The following is a 13,501-nucleotide window of genomic DNA, read 5'->3' as shown; positions in this document are numbered from 1 at the left end:
GAGGTAATATCTTTTACTGTACCAACTTCTGCTTGTAAGCTCAAAAAATCATTTCTCTCACGATGTCCCTTTAACCAGTGCTTGAAGTGGGTGGGATCACAGACATGGCCAAAAAATTTTTTTTTTAAATCAAGCTGTGCTCCTGAGAGGCAAACTTTCAGTCTTCCCTCCCCTTTATGAAGGACTTTGGAAGTTGTTTTGTCAGGTTATGTTGGACCATCACTAGAGTTAGCAAAGGACAGTATGTTAAAATTTAAAAATATCACAACTAGTTATTGTCTCAATAGAAGTTTGGTGTGTAATTCTCTCCTCATTTAAAAACAATAGTAGTAAATAGGTAAATAGCTTCTCGAGCTAAAAACTGAACATGATTATTATGAAAAAAATATATACATGAAAGTGTGAATTGTCTGTATCAAGCACATAAAATTTATTTCAGCTCAGATGACAGAACCCCAACTGTTTTCACACTACTTTAAGCACTGCTTTTACCTATGGCACAGTGGAAATATAGCCATGAAGACTTAGCAAACAGGAAGAAAATCCAGTCACCCCTCAAGACCATCAGTAGATGGGCCAATACCAAAATAAGCAATAGTTTAGTCTCCTTCCTGTTCATTGTGTTGCAAGAATATTCTCTGCATCGTGGATTAACTTCTTTACGAGTTTCTTACACGCAGGCAGCTCTTCTTTCCTTTAAGCCTTATTGTATTTAAATGCAATAAACACAGATTACACCACCTAATCATAACCAGTGTTATTGACTCTTTCTAGTTGATACAGAAAAGAAAAGCCTAATCATTGGCTACCAGATTGGATAGGATCCATCATATACACTTAGCAGCATCAGACTTGCTTTTCCCAGAGTGAATGTCTGAATAATAAGGGAATGAAACAAGAAAAGGATTGATGGAATGAGAAAAAAAATGAAGACCAACTGTTGTGAAATCTGCCAGAGATTTAGTAGTTTTCTTTGTAAAGTGAGAGAAGAAGCGTTTTGCTTTTTATACTGAAAAGTTAAAATAATCTTTACTCACCTGTATGACTTCTATTCCTCTTTTCCTGGAAAAAAGAAAAGGACAAAGGGTTACTTTAGTAAATGATGAAGAGTAACAGTTCAAATACTCCAAGAAATACATTGCTTGATATTAGAACATTAAGGAAAAACTGCATTACAGTACTTGAGGCAATTCCAGGCCCCAATTCAGAAAAGCTTGGACTAGATGATCTCTTGAGGTCCCTTCCAACCCTAATAATCTATGATTCCAAGTGCTGTCCTGAATAGGGACCAACTTCAGCACATGCTTAAGCATCATCCTGAATCAGGGCCTGGGAGGTGAGATGGAAGATTATGTAAATTATACATCAGGGAATGGTCATAAGGGATGTTACACAGGTTTAATTTATAAGCTACCAGACAAAGGAAGCATAAGAGATTCACGTTAAAGCAGGGAACACTCTATTTGACCCTACAGAATGGGTCAAATTCAGAGGTGACATGTAAGGGGATGTAAGTTTATGTTAGTCAACAGATGCAAGTTTAAGATGCTGCATTTTATTCTTATTCGTGTCCTTGTACCACGCCCATCACCCTGGTACCTGACCACTTTGCATTGTCAGGCATCTACATGGAGATTTACATCAGTAAAGTTTCCTCTTTTCAACCCCTCGTGGGCAAGAAGGGACTGTGGAACTGACCTAAGGATTTTTAAGCTGTCTTAGAAATGTTAACAGGTTACAAGAGCTGCTGTCAATGTCGTGATCCAAAACGTGGCCAGATGTGAGGCCATTCCTAATTCCTGCTGGAGTGAATTGTGAAGTCTTGGACTCATTAGGAAGCCCTCTGCCCTGCACATATAGCTCCAGCCTTAAGATTAATAGTTGCATCATGCCTAAAAAAAACGGGCTGACCAGAGCAGTCAGAGTGCCAGAGGTCGAGGAAGTCTTTTAGGGGTACACCAACTTGGCTACGAGTTGCAAGTTAGGCTCTCCCCAAACTTGGCCCTTCATCTCTTGTGGCACTGGCAAAGCAGCACATATGTACACAGCCAGACATGCTTCCTTTATTACATCCAACAAGCTGACACCACACTAAACTACTAGTAGAAATCCATGCCCACTCCATGACACTTTCCCCTCTATGTGCAGACTATTTAAATACAGAGCAATTTTCCTCTCAGACTCAAAAAGAGAATTTAATTTATTGAGCCAGTTCTTCAGAAGAGGCATTAGATCAGGATTCCTTTTACTTGCCTCTGCTAACTTCCCAGGTAGAAGTGAAAGATCCTTTGGCACGAGGAAAAGGAAAAAAGAGTGAGTAACTCTGGCCAACATTCCCCTGCTTTACAGAAGAGGTTTGACAGTAGAGTCCATGGCTCTGTGTGTGGGTGGGGGGGAACAGCTGCTGACTACATAAGTGGCTGCTCCCACTGTCTACCCAACCCAGACTCTTGTTCTTCTGGAAGACAATAGTGAACATGTCCAGGAGGAGAGACAAGCGATACAAACGGCTTCCTTCTCCTCCCTCAAACTCGGAATCACACAGTGATATGGGAAGTTTCCCTTATTTGCACACCTAGGACATTGAGAGTTTGCTGCTCAAAGACATTAAAACAGAAATAAATGAGGTAAAATCATTGAACAGAGAAGTGGACAATCTCCAACTTCTTTTGCAGCCAGCAAGTTCCATCTATTTTAAACACAATATTATTCAGCAAGTGATAATAATGGGGCATAACTTGCTGCCGATTAACACACAGCAAATGAGGTTAGCCAAACAGCTATTTCTAGTGTGGTTATGGAGAAAATATGATTCAGCAAAGAAAAAGTTAGCGACCAAGTTTTCAATAGCAGGTAGCAAGAAAAAGAAAAAGGCACTTAACAGCCAGGGAGAGGTTTAATAAACAATGGCTGCAACCCCGTCAGAAGCATTCCAAGCACCTCAGAATACCCAGTGCTTAAGCAAGAAAATGGGCTCAGTTTTGTCGTCAATGCCTCGTAATAAGCAGAAAGTCTGAGGCTGCTGCTGAAACATTCAAAGCCTCGTTATGGACAGAAGCAAACCCAGGTGGTGAATACATTTTTCCATTCCTATATCGATATAAGACTCCAGAAACCATCACTCTGAAGCCTAGTCTGTCTGCACAGTCAGTGTGAGGCGATGGAAACAGCTACACATATAGCGGAGAGCTCTTTTCGTTCAGAGTATAACCAGGTTCAACCCTCACAGGGATTTGTGGTCTGTACCCTGCAATTTTTAAGTTCTCAGCTTTTTTGGGCTTTTACAAACTTTACATGACTTTACGAATTCCACCTGCGCAACAGCACAGGATTTCAGCTACTAGTACATAGAATAAATCCTTTTCTGTTTTCAGGGAGTGAGAAGCTCTATCCTGGTTGCCAAACTCACACAAGGAACATTCAGTCTGAAAGCTTTTTGTAATCCCAATAAAAACAGGCTTTACAAATTGATTGGAATTTACTAGCACTGACTGTACCATAAATGCAACAATATGTCCAAAGAACAAATTACACTAGCTTCTCACCACTCCATTTAGCGCAAAAATGGTAAGTAAGAAAGTTGTGTTGTGTTGGATAAAAAGTTAAACACAAGCTCAAAGGACAGAGGAGAGGGTGGAAATGGTTGTGACTTTGGTTTGCATTGCTGGGCCTTCCTCAGCCTCTCTCCAGAAGAGCTGTGTTCCTTTTGGTTGTTTGAAATGTTCCGTTTCCCTTGAGAAACAAGAGGAGAAGGAACCAGAAAAGTTAAATCTTCTGAGAAGTAACTAACTTGGATTGAGTCTTTACTGAAATTGCTTTGTTAAAATTAAAGTTCTTTAAACAGAACAACAACATTCAACAGCCAGAACGACTTATTCCTGAGGGAAAAGCCCATTCAGACAGGCAACCACGTCATCAGTTCTGGAGTTAGCTACATCTCCAGTGTACTGATCACCCTACTTGATGCTTCAAATCTAGATATACACACACGCATCCTGTATCTCAGCCACAGAGTTTCCACTGGGCAAATTCCTTTGACAAGACAACTCCATATTAGGCAGTGGACTAAACTGTATTGAGACCACTACTGATCCAATCAACATGCACAAGATTCCCCCACCACACACACACAAACTCCAAATAAAAACCTACAACCTCTTGTAGAAGCAGTCAGTCCTGAGCCAACAGACCATTGTCTTGAGAGCAAAGAATGAAAAGACCGCTAGGAATTCTTTTGGCCAAATTTGTGATTCTTGGAGAGAGAGACACACGTGTTGGGCGAAGCACACGGATGTGGGTACGGCTGGATGCTGCCAAAGATGCTCCACACTAATGTTTGCCAAAAACTATAGTAAAAGAGTTTTCCCTTCTGGGTGCTACTGTGTTCTTCCTGGTGGACAAAGGAGCCAGGATCCATCTCACTCACACACACCTCTCCTTTGGAGAGAGCAATGCAGCCAGTCTCCTCTCCTTGCACTCAGGAACTGCAAGCATCTGCAGTCTGACTGCCTCCTTCCTAGGTCCAATAAAAGGCCTCCCTGCCCAGCTCATCTGCATGGAGCAGCAATAATTTAACACCCATCGGCTGCACGCACACATACACACACACACAGAGCAAGTCATTTCTGAGAACAAAAATACAGGCTAATTTTAAAGCTTTTCCCTCTTCCCTCAAAATGGGAAACGCAGTTGGGGCTCAGGATAACTAATTTGCACATTTTCATTTCATGGATATTATGAAACTTCCAAAAAGGTTAGAATTAAACTAGATCCCAAGACACCATATTTTGTTTGAAAGCACAAAGCTCTCATATCTAGGCAGGGTGTTTATATTCCAATTTTCAGTGCAGAAGAATTGTTTATCCCACATTTAAGCCTCTGAAAGAAGTGGTTTACACTGAAAAAAAACAAATAAAATCCTTTGCAGCAAAGCTGCGACACCACAAGCAGACACAGCATGCCTGGAGCTATAGAAACCTATTTGGGTGCAGCACAGATTACAGATGAGGGCTCCTGGTTTATTTCCCTTTTGGCATAGGACTCTATATTAATCACTGTTCTCAGAAGGAATCAGGTGTTGCTGCATGTAAAGAAATAAGTGTTATCTAGTCATGTTATTGCCACATCATTAACTCTCAACAGAAAAAAAAATCAGAAGATTGTTCTGGCTTGTTGTTTTGGTGCTTGAAATTTCTGAACCATTCTTATGCTATGAAGCAAACTGTACCACATGCAAGCATGACTGAAATCCTTAAAATGTAACTTCATTAGATTCCCCCATCTCTGATATTTTTAAGCTAGTTTGATCTATGAATTCAAAAGAAGAAGACACCATCAGGTTAACATAGGCCCATAACTGATGCTTTGGAAGGTTTTACAAATCCTAAAGCTCAGTAGAAATAGTTTCATTAATTTATTCTTTTTGTATATATCCCAGGTGATTTAAACATTTCCCAGCAGTATCTGAGACCTAAACATTGAAGCACCGTACTGCTGAATGACAGCCTGCAAGAGAAAATGACTGAAAACAAAAGGCTAACCTGACTAATACACCTCTACCTCGATATAATGCTGTCCTTGGGAGCCAAAAAATCTTACTGCGTTATAGGAGAAACCATGTTATATTGAACTTGCTTTGATCCACTGGAGTGCGTAGCCCCACCCCGCCACCCCGGAGCACTGCTTTACCACGTTATATCCAAATTCATGTTCTATCGGGTGGCGTTATATCAAAGTAGCAGTGTATATTACTGTCTGAGCTGAGTGACGCGGAGAAAAACAAACAGCATTTATAATGATCAGATTTTATTTTTTAAATTATCAGTTTTAATAGTCTAAGATTATAAATACAAGTAAGGAAGCTTGTTTTTTTAATATAATAGCATTTTTAATCAACATTGCCTCTTTACATGTAGTAAAGTAAAAAAATATTTTGTTTTTTTTATAAGGACTTCCATAATGGGATCCCAGAGTGCTTTATAACTATTACTAAATCAAGCCTCCTAATACTACTGCAAAACCTTCCTTCTCGACAAAGCCTTTCCAGCATGATTCCAAGACTGGAATCATCAAAAACCTATTTGTATAAGTTTGGATTTCACTTGAATCCCTAAGTGTTGAAGACAGCAGATGATGGCCTCCTGGACCATATGGAAATTACCATCATGGTCTTGATCTGGAGTGATGCTCCTCCTGTGCAGAAAGCTGAAGATTAGGAATGCCTGAATCAAAGAAACAGGAGTGCTTGTGGCATCTTTGCCTACGTCCACACTACAGCTTTAAATCGATATTAGTAAAATCGATTTTATAAAACAGGTTTTATAAAATCGATTTTACGCGTCCACATTAGGGCACATTACTTCGGTGGTGTGCGTCCATGGTCCCAGGGTACCATCGATTTCCAGAGCGGTGCACTCTGGGTAGCTCAGTATAAGAACAGGACCAATAACTTCGATATCCGTCCACACTAACCCTAAATCGATTTAGTAATATCAATTTTTGAGTTACTCCTTTCGTTTAGCTGGAGTACAGAAATCGATTTTAAGACCCCTTAAAATTGATTTTAAGTGCCTTGTAGTGTCGACGGTTACAGCGTTAAATCGATTTAACGCTGTAGTGTGGACCTGGCCTTAGACTAACAAATGTATTTGAGCATAACGTTTCATGCGCTACAGCCCACTTCATCAGATGCATAGAATGGAACATATAGTAAGAAGATATATATACACATACAGAGAACATGAAAAGGTGGAAGTTCCCATACCAACTCTAAGAGGCTAATTAATTAAGATGAGCTATTAGCAGCAGGAGAAAAAAAAACTTTTGTAGTGATAATCAAGATGGCCCATTTCAGACAGTTGACAAGAAAGTGTGAGGATATTTAACATAGGGAAATAAAATAGAGTACTCCTGCTCTTTTTGCGGATGCAGACTAACATGGCTGCTACTCTGAAACCTGAATCAAAGGAGTGGGTGGGTATATCTACTGAGAGTACCTTCATCTACTGATTCCGGATATAACAAAGCTTCAGTTGGCCAACAGGATTCACATATACTCACCTTCACTTGGTCATTAACATCTTGAAGACATTCTGCTTAGCCATCTGTCCTCTTGGCACAAAGGTTTCTTTGCCCAGCTTGTCTGTATCAGAATTTCACTGTCTGAGTACTCTGCATTTTTATTATTAACATCATGACCCTGCAGTATGGATCAATTATTTTCATTCCCTAGAATTTATTCCAACTATAGTATCTGTAATCGCCATTAAAACTGATTGCAACCAGCAGTTACTAAGGAACCACTTGAGCCAATGCAGATGGACTGCCCCATTCCAAAAGGTTTATGGGCTACTGCCCTCCTTAGGGATACACAGGCTCTTCAATGGTTCCTTTACGAAAGGCTTGGTTCCATCCGATAAGTGCCATAAACTCCCCCTGAAGTTCACTGAGGTAGAGGATGCTCAGTGTCATGGAAGCACTTGGCACTTGCAGGATTGAGCCAAAAGAGAGCTTTTCTTGCACTCAGCCCCAGGAACTCAAGTCTGTGCTAAATTTCCCAGTTTAGACCAGGAATACATTTGCCTTTCAGCAAGTTTTTCCTTCTGCAACCAATATTTTCTTAAATCTCATAATGGTAAAAAATGCCACTCCTTGACCTGTATCTATCTGCCTTTCCCAATGCTGTTCTCTCCCTCTAAAGCATCTCGTAGCACAGGAAGAAGAAGAATACACCTCAGTCACAGCGAGGTAGCCTGCACTGCTGGAGAAAAGGTGTGACTACACAGTCATTAACTCTGGAGGCCTCTCATTTTAGGTGGGTTGAAAAAGTGAGAGAAATGACCCTGAACTCCACACCCAATTTACATTTCTGCTGTAATGAACGCCACTTAAAAAAAATTACCTTTACCACTGAGAGAAGTTACATTTGCCACAATATTTGTGTTTTTTCTCTCCCCCATCCCACATAATTTTACATAGTTGGAGAACATCATGAATATGAACATGAAATCAAACATTACATCACTGTAAATGATTTTAATATGATCCCCACTGGACAAGTATGAGACCTCGCAGGACCAACGAGTTCTCAACAGAACTTCAAAGCATCATATCATGTTGTATCTCAATAGACATGACAAGAGAGTATATTTTTTGGAAGACAGGCAGCAATGTGACTCCTTAATATTAATGTGAGCCCAGGCATTGACTCTCCATACACCTCGTTGCAAAGTTCACCCCAGAAGTATTCAAGCACTCATCCATCCATAAACACCACCAAATGACAAGGAGCACAGTTAGAACCCAGGTAAGTTATGAACCATGGAGGACCAGAACTAAAGTGCCACTGGATAAAGAGATAGCATCCAAATTTCACTTCTTACATTGTTTTATTTAAGAAGTGAAGTGGGGGAGAAAAACCAGCAGAAATAAACTGGACATGTCAGGCAATAACTGAAAACAAATAAGCTAGCTTCAATCCCCAAACATTAAGACTTTCACTTACAGAAATGGTTTCAAGATATATTACAGGGCTACTGATTTTAGCACTATTCCTAAAAACAAGCTGTATTACTAAAATAGTCATCAAAATCCATAAACTTGAAGCAGTTTATTTTCCTCCTTTTGTTTTTTTTAAATGAGTCTTTTAAACATATATCAGTGCTATTGAGTTCTGTAAGACTATCTTCTTCTGTCTAATAAGGATAAGGTTTTCCCAACACACACTGTTCTGGGATTCCAGTTCAGAATCCTTGTTCATCATTTGCATAGCAGGGACACTGAATCCTGAAGTAAGAGAAACGCAACCTAAAGAGGACTGGAGAGGGAAGAAAGAATAATTTATACCTATCTAAAGAAAATTAATAGAAATAGGCAATTAGCCATCCTACTAGTCATTTGTAGCAATATTAGTAACGGATAGCGATTCTGAGTAATTGCATGGGCCTTTGTTATTTTGGAGACTACTTCCCCATCCTCAAACCACCCTAAGAGAGGTCATCAGTGGATACAGCTGGTCATTACTGTCAGCAGCTGGGGGCAGCATGCACACTTAGCAAAGGGACCCCAGCAATAGGACTTCTTAGCTCACAAGATCAGGAGTCGAAGCCTAACCCCTGACTAAACCAAACGCAAGGCCCATCGCTTCGCAAGATACTTGTAGGTACTTTAAAATGTCTAAATCAGAAACAAAATCCATTGTTCTCTGTCTTTATGGGTACAGTTCTCTGTACTATACCTACAATAGGTTAGATTAGTATTATTTTTGTTAATTAACAATTACTAAGAAGTTTCTAAAATCTACACTTTACTTCAGTCTTAACAAACCCAATCAAATATGCAATTGTTTGAGTCAGCAGTTATAAATTACTGAATTCCTTTTGATTTAAGTAGAAGAGAAGAGATAGAACTAACACAGCATATGTCAAAAGAGATTTTCAATCCTTCCTTTTTCAATCAAGACACTATCCATATAGGTTAGGAAATAAGGAAGGTGAGTAGTTGGAAGGTGAGAAAGGCCTGCTCTGTGCATTAAGACACTCACCAATTTGTTAATTGGGGTATTGATAATTTTTCTGCACTTTAGTAGGATTCGGAAAGCCAGCGACAGCCTAGTCTCTTCTCCTTAGAGTTCCATTTCCACTAACTAAAAAGTGAAGATGTCAGGAACATCTCCTTAGAGTCTTCTAGTGGAACAGTGTAAAAAGGCCCACTGTAAAGACTTGCAGTGAAATCCTGGCTCCACTGAAATCAGTGGCAAAATTCCCACTGAATTAATGGGGACAGGATTTCACCCTGGGTGTTTATTTCATGTCTGGAGAGTATAGCTAGGACCACTCTAGAGTAAATAGCAGATAGGTTTCTTCCTAGTTCAATTCTTTTGCCCCTCAATGCTCATCTGATCAACCTATTTATTTTATATATATATATATATATATATATTTTTAAAGGCACTAAAGGTTAACACGAGGGTCCATTTTTGGTCAACATCCTGCAATAGGATGCATGTTACCTGCACCCAAGAGGGCCAATAAGATGAGCTCAAAACGAGCCACAGCAGCAAAATATTTTTCACACCGACCAATCATTGGAGAAAACTATCTCCAGCTACTCCATGGCAATACACTAATAGAGTAAGAGGCACGTGGATGTGGTGTGTGACAATGCACTGATGATAATCACTTGCTTCATTGGCACTCTTTTCATACTATATCATAAGGCTTGTTTAAAGCAAATAATGCCAATCAAGAAAGACAGCACATACAAGGCTAAAGAAGGTCACGTGAAATTAAAAGGAATATATTTAAAGGAAAGGAAAGTGAGCATGCCGCCAACAAATGAGAGACCTTGAGTGTTCGTTTGTAGGCACAGGAGTTTCAGAACAACAGATCTCCATGTTGCAGCTGCTAACAGAACCCACTGTTACCCTATCACATGGCTTGCCACAGTGCAATGAAGATTATAACAACAACAACAAAAGTGCTGGGTTGTGGCCCAACTCCTGCTTTTACATAGTTTATTCCTGTTATCAACTGCAGTGTTGATACCATGGGAGTTCCACACTAGCAGCAGAGGGAGCATCCAGCACACAATTCCTGTGATGATGGCACAGCTTTACCATTACAACGTTAGCAGAGCGCATTTTGATGCCCTTGGGATTAAAGCGGTCTTCAGCAACATAGGGATTTCTCCCCTATCTTTAATGAACAGCTCCTGATCACCTGATGCTGATCAGCTACTTCTGATGACCTACTGACATGAGTTCACTGATGAGCACATGGCTATTTGGCAAGCCTTCTTTCTCTCCCTCTGCCTTGCCTATAGCCAATACCAACTGTTGAATGCAGGAATTACTGAATGAAATTCTATAGCCTGTGTCAGGCAGCCAGCTAAGCTTACCTGATCTGTCCTCCTGCCTAACCCACACACTAAAAATTGGGGTCATAATGGTCTCTGCGGGCTTAAAAAATAAAAAAATCTATGAATCAACAAATGCTGGCTGTGCACAAGGCAAAAGTCACAAGGAGAGGGCAGTGATTCAAGAAACAGAGGGGAAAAGATAGACAAAAAGCCAGGAGAGGCATGGAGAAGAGAGTTTTGTCCCTACACAACAGGGACATGGCAGAAAAGGAAACCCCCGAGAACCTTTCCTCTCCAAAGACCCATGAAATGTTTTACTCACAGACTACCAGAAGACATAAGGAGATAAGCATTCATTAACTGAATGTTTAAACCAGATGAGTCTTTCTAAGGTTCCTGTTAAAACGTGACCCAACATACAATTGCTTCATTGTTCAATATGGTTTTTAATCTTTAACAAATGCACACCAAGGCTTGTGAAACCCATGTACATATTTTATTATGGCCACAGCAGAAAACCGTATAAATCATTAATGTAGGGTGTGGGGAGACAAACAGCTGCTCCCCATACACTAGTTAATCAAACATTTCAGGTTACTGAGGCTTTTACAATGCAAAACACAGTTGGGAGAGAGACAGTATGTGTTTTCCTTTGGACACCTATAGAATTACAACTCTCAGCACATTGAGACGTGCAGAGACTGTTTCTCTAGAGGTTGTGGACTTGGGCACCATCAATTAGGCTTAAGAATCAAAAGATTCTTCTCCTTCATTGGATATAAGCTCCCTGTCTAGTCAATATCAGTTCACCAGTGATAACACAGAGGGCACACATACAGTATCAGCTATGTAGTGCAGGGTTAGGAAGACAATTTTTAATATGGAGATTTGCTTTGCTATAAGATAGATAGTTTTTCTTTTAAGGTTCAACACAGATTAAATGTGGGTTTCTTCCCCCTTCATAGATAAGTTTTATATATGCAGGACAACATAAGCCTACTTGCCCACTAGAATAGAGAATAGAAAGAGTGCAGAAATTTGTCTAAGGCACAAGTGTCGGGGGAGCTGAAAAGGGGGAGGGTTTTATTTTTTAGTTTCTCTCTGCAGTAAGCACCAGTTCTAACAAACCACCAGAAGGCAAGTCACAACCCGAAAAAGGGACACTAGAAGCTAATGTCAGGTCCAAAATTTAGATTGTGCCTAAAGAGAATGAAAAGGAAACTCTGGAGAACCCTTTTGTTTTATTTTCACCTTCTGTGACTTTTGACAATGTCAGTGAAGAGGGAAGTTATGCTGCTACATGACAATTTGAAAGTGAAAAAATATGGAACAAGAAGTGCAATTTTCATAAGCCAATATGGGTGAAATGCAAAGAGTAAAATCTGGACTTTTTTTTAAGATGAGTTTTGTTGACAAGGACCTTTTCTTCAAGGTCTACAAGAAAAAACAGCTTTTAAAACATCAATGTTTAGGCTTTTCTAACTTGATAGTATCTTTTCAACCATGCTAATTTGCGCTAGAGACAAGCTATCTGGGTGCTTCCCTGCTATATCAATATCCTTACAGCCTTGTCATTCCACCCTTCAACTCCTGACTTGCTCAGAGCAAAATAAATACTCAGTATCTCATTTTTTCAAATAACTGAAACACCTCAGACTTCACACTTCAGCAGCAACTTCCACTGGATAATATCATAGGCTGTCCAGAGATGAACAAATTAAGCCTCAAGACCCCTGTTAGTTAGAAAAGAAATATCCTTCCCATTTTATCAGTGGAGAGTCAGTCCCAGATGGGGAATTGACTGTAGCAGAGCCAGGATTAGAACTCACCAACAATGAGTCCGGTGGCACCTTAAAGACTAAAGGATGTATTGCAGCATAAACTTTCATGGGCGAATACCCACTTCGTCACTCACGAAAGCTTATGCTCCAATACATCTGTTAGTCTTTAAGGTGCTACAGGACTCATTGTTGCTTTTTACAGATCCAGACTAACACAGCTACCTCTCTGATTAGAATTCAGTTGTCCCAACTTCCAATCCATTGTCTCAACTACAAGACTCTCCTTCCTTTCTTTGGGCTTGATCCTCAATGTACTGAACATTCTTGCCTTGATCCAGCAAATCACTTAAGCATGGGCAAAATCACACTGGGAAAGAAAGCTACTAGAGCCTCCCCTGAGATAGTGCTTGGGGTGTGCTACAGACTGCCGGGATCTGATCTGGATATGGATAGAGACCTCTTTAATGTTTTTAATGAAGTAAATACTAATGGGAATTGTGTGATCATGGGAGACTTTAACTTCCCAGATATAGACTGGAGGACAAGTGCTAGCAAGAATAATAGGGCTCAGATTTTTCTGGATGTGATAGCTGATGGATTTCTTCACCAAGCAGGTGAAGAACCAACAAGAGGGGATGCCATTTTAGATTTGGTTTTGGTGAGTAGTGAGGACCTCATAGAAGAAATGGTTGTAGGGGACAACCTTGGTTCGAGTGATCATGAGCTAATTCAGTTCAAACTAGATGGAAGGATCAACAAAAATAGATCTGGGACTAGGGTTTTTGACTTCAAAAGGGCTAACTTTAAAGAATCAAGGAAATTAGTTAGGGAAGTGGATTGGACTGAAGAACCTGTGGATCTAA

At 40.1% G+C, this 13,501-nt stretch overlaps 1 protein-coding gene across 4 annotated transcripts in view; it reads right to left on the bottom strand.

The window, feature by feature from the left end:
• ITPK1 (inositol-tetrakisphosphate 1-kinase) overlaps nt 1-13,501 on the bottom strand; it is a 244,742-nt gene that overhangs the window by 182,200 nt on the left and 49,041 nt on the right. For all 4 annotated transcript variants that reach the window (XR_003999941.1, XM_030558874.1, XM_030558873.1 and 1 more), the window contains one exon: nt 1,038-1,062. Coding sequence is in view for 3 of the 4 variants with exons in the window: in XM_030558874.1 (XP_030414734.1) it covers nt 1,038-1,062 (25 nt within the window). In the remaining variant the exon portion in view is untranslated. The remainder of the gene's footprint in view (nt 1-1,037; nt 1,063-13,501) is intronic.

This window comes from Gopherus evgoodei, chromosome 4 (assembly GCF_007399415.2).
Source record: "Gopherus evgoodei ecotype Sinaloan lineage chromosome 4, rGopEvg1_v1.p, whole genome shotgun sequence".
Lineage (NCBI taxonomy): Eukaryota > Metazoa > Chordata > Testudines > Testudinidae > Gopherus > Gopherus evgoodei.
Note: the sequence above shows the minus strand (reverse complement) of the source record. Positions and strands in the feature narration are given on the sequence as shown.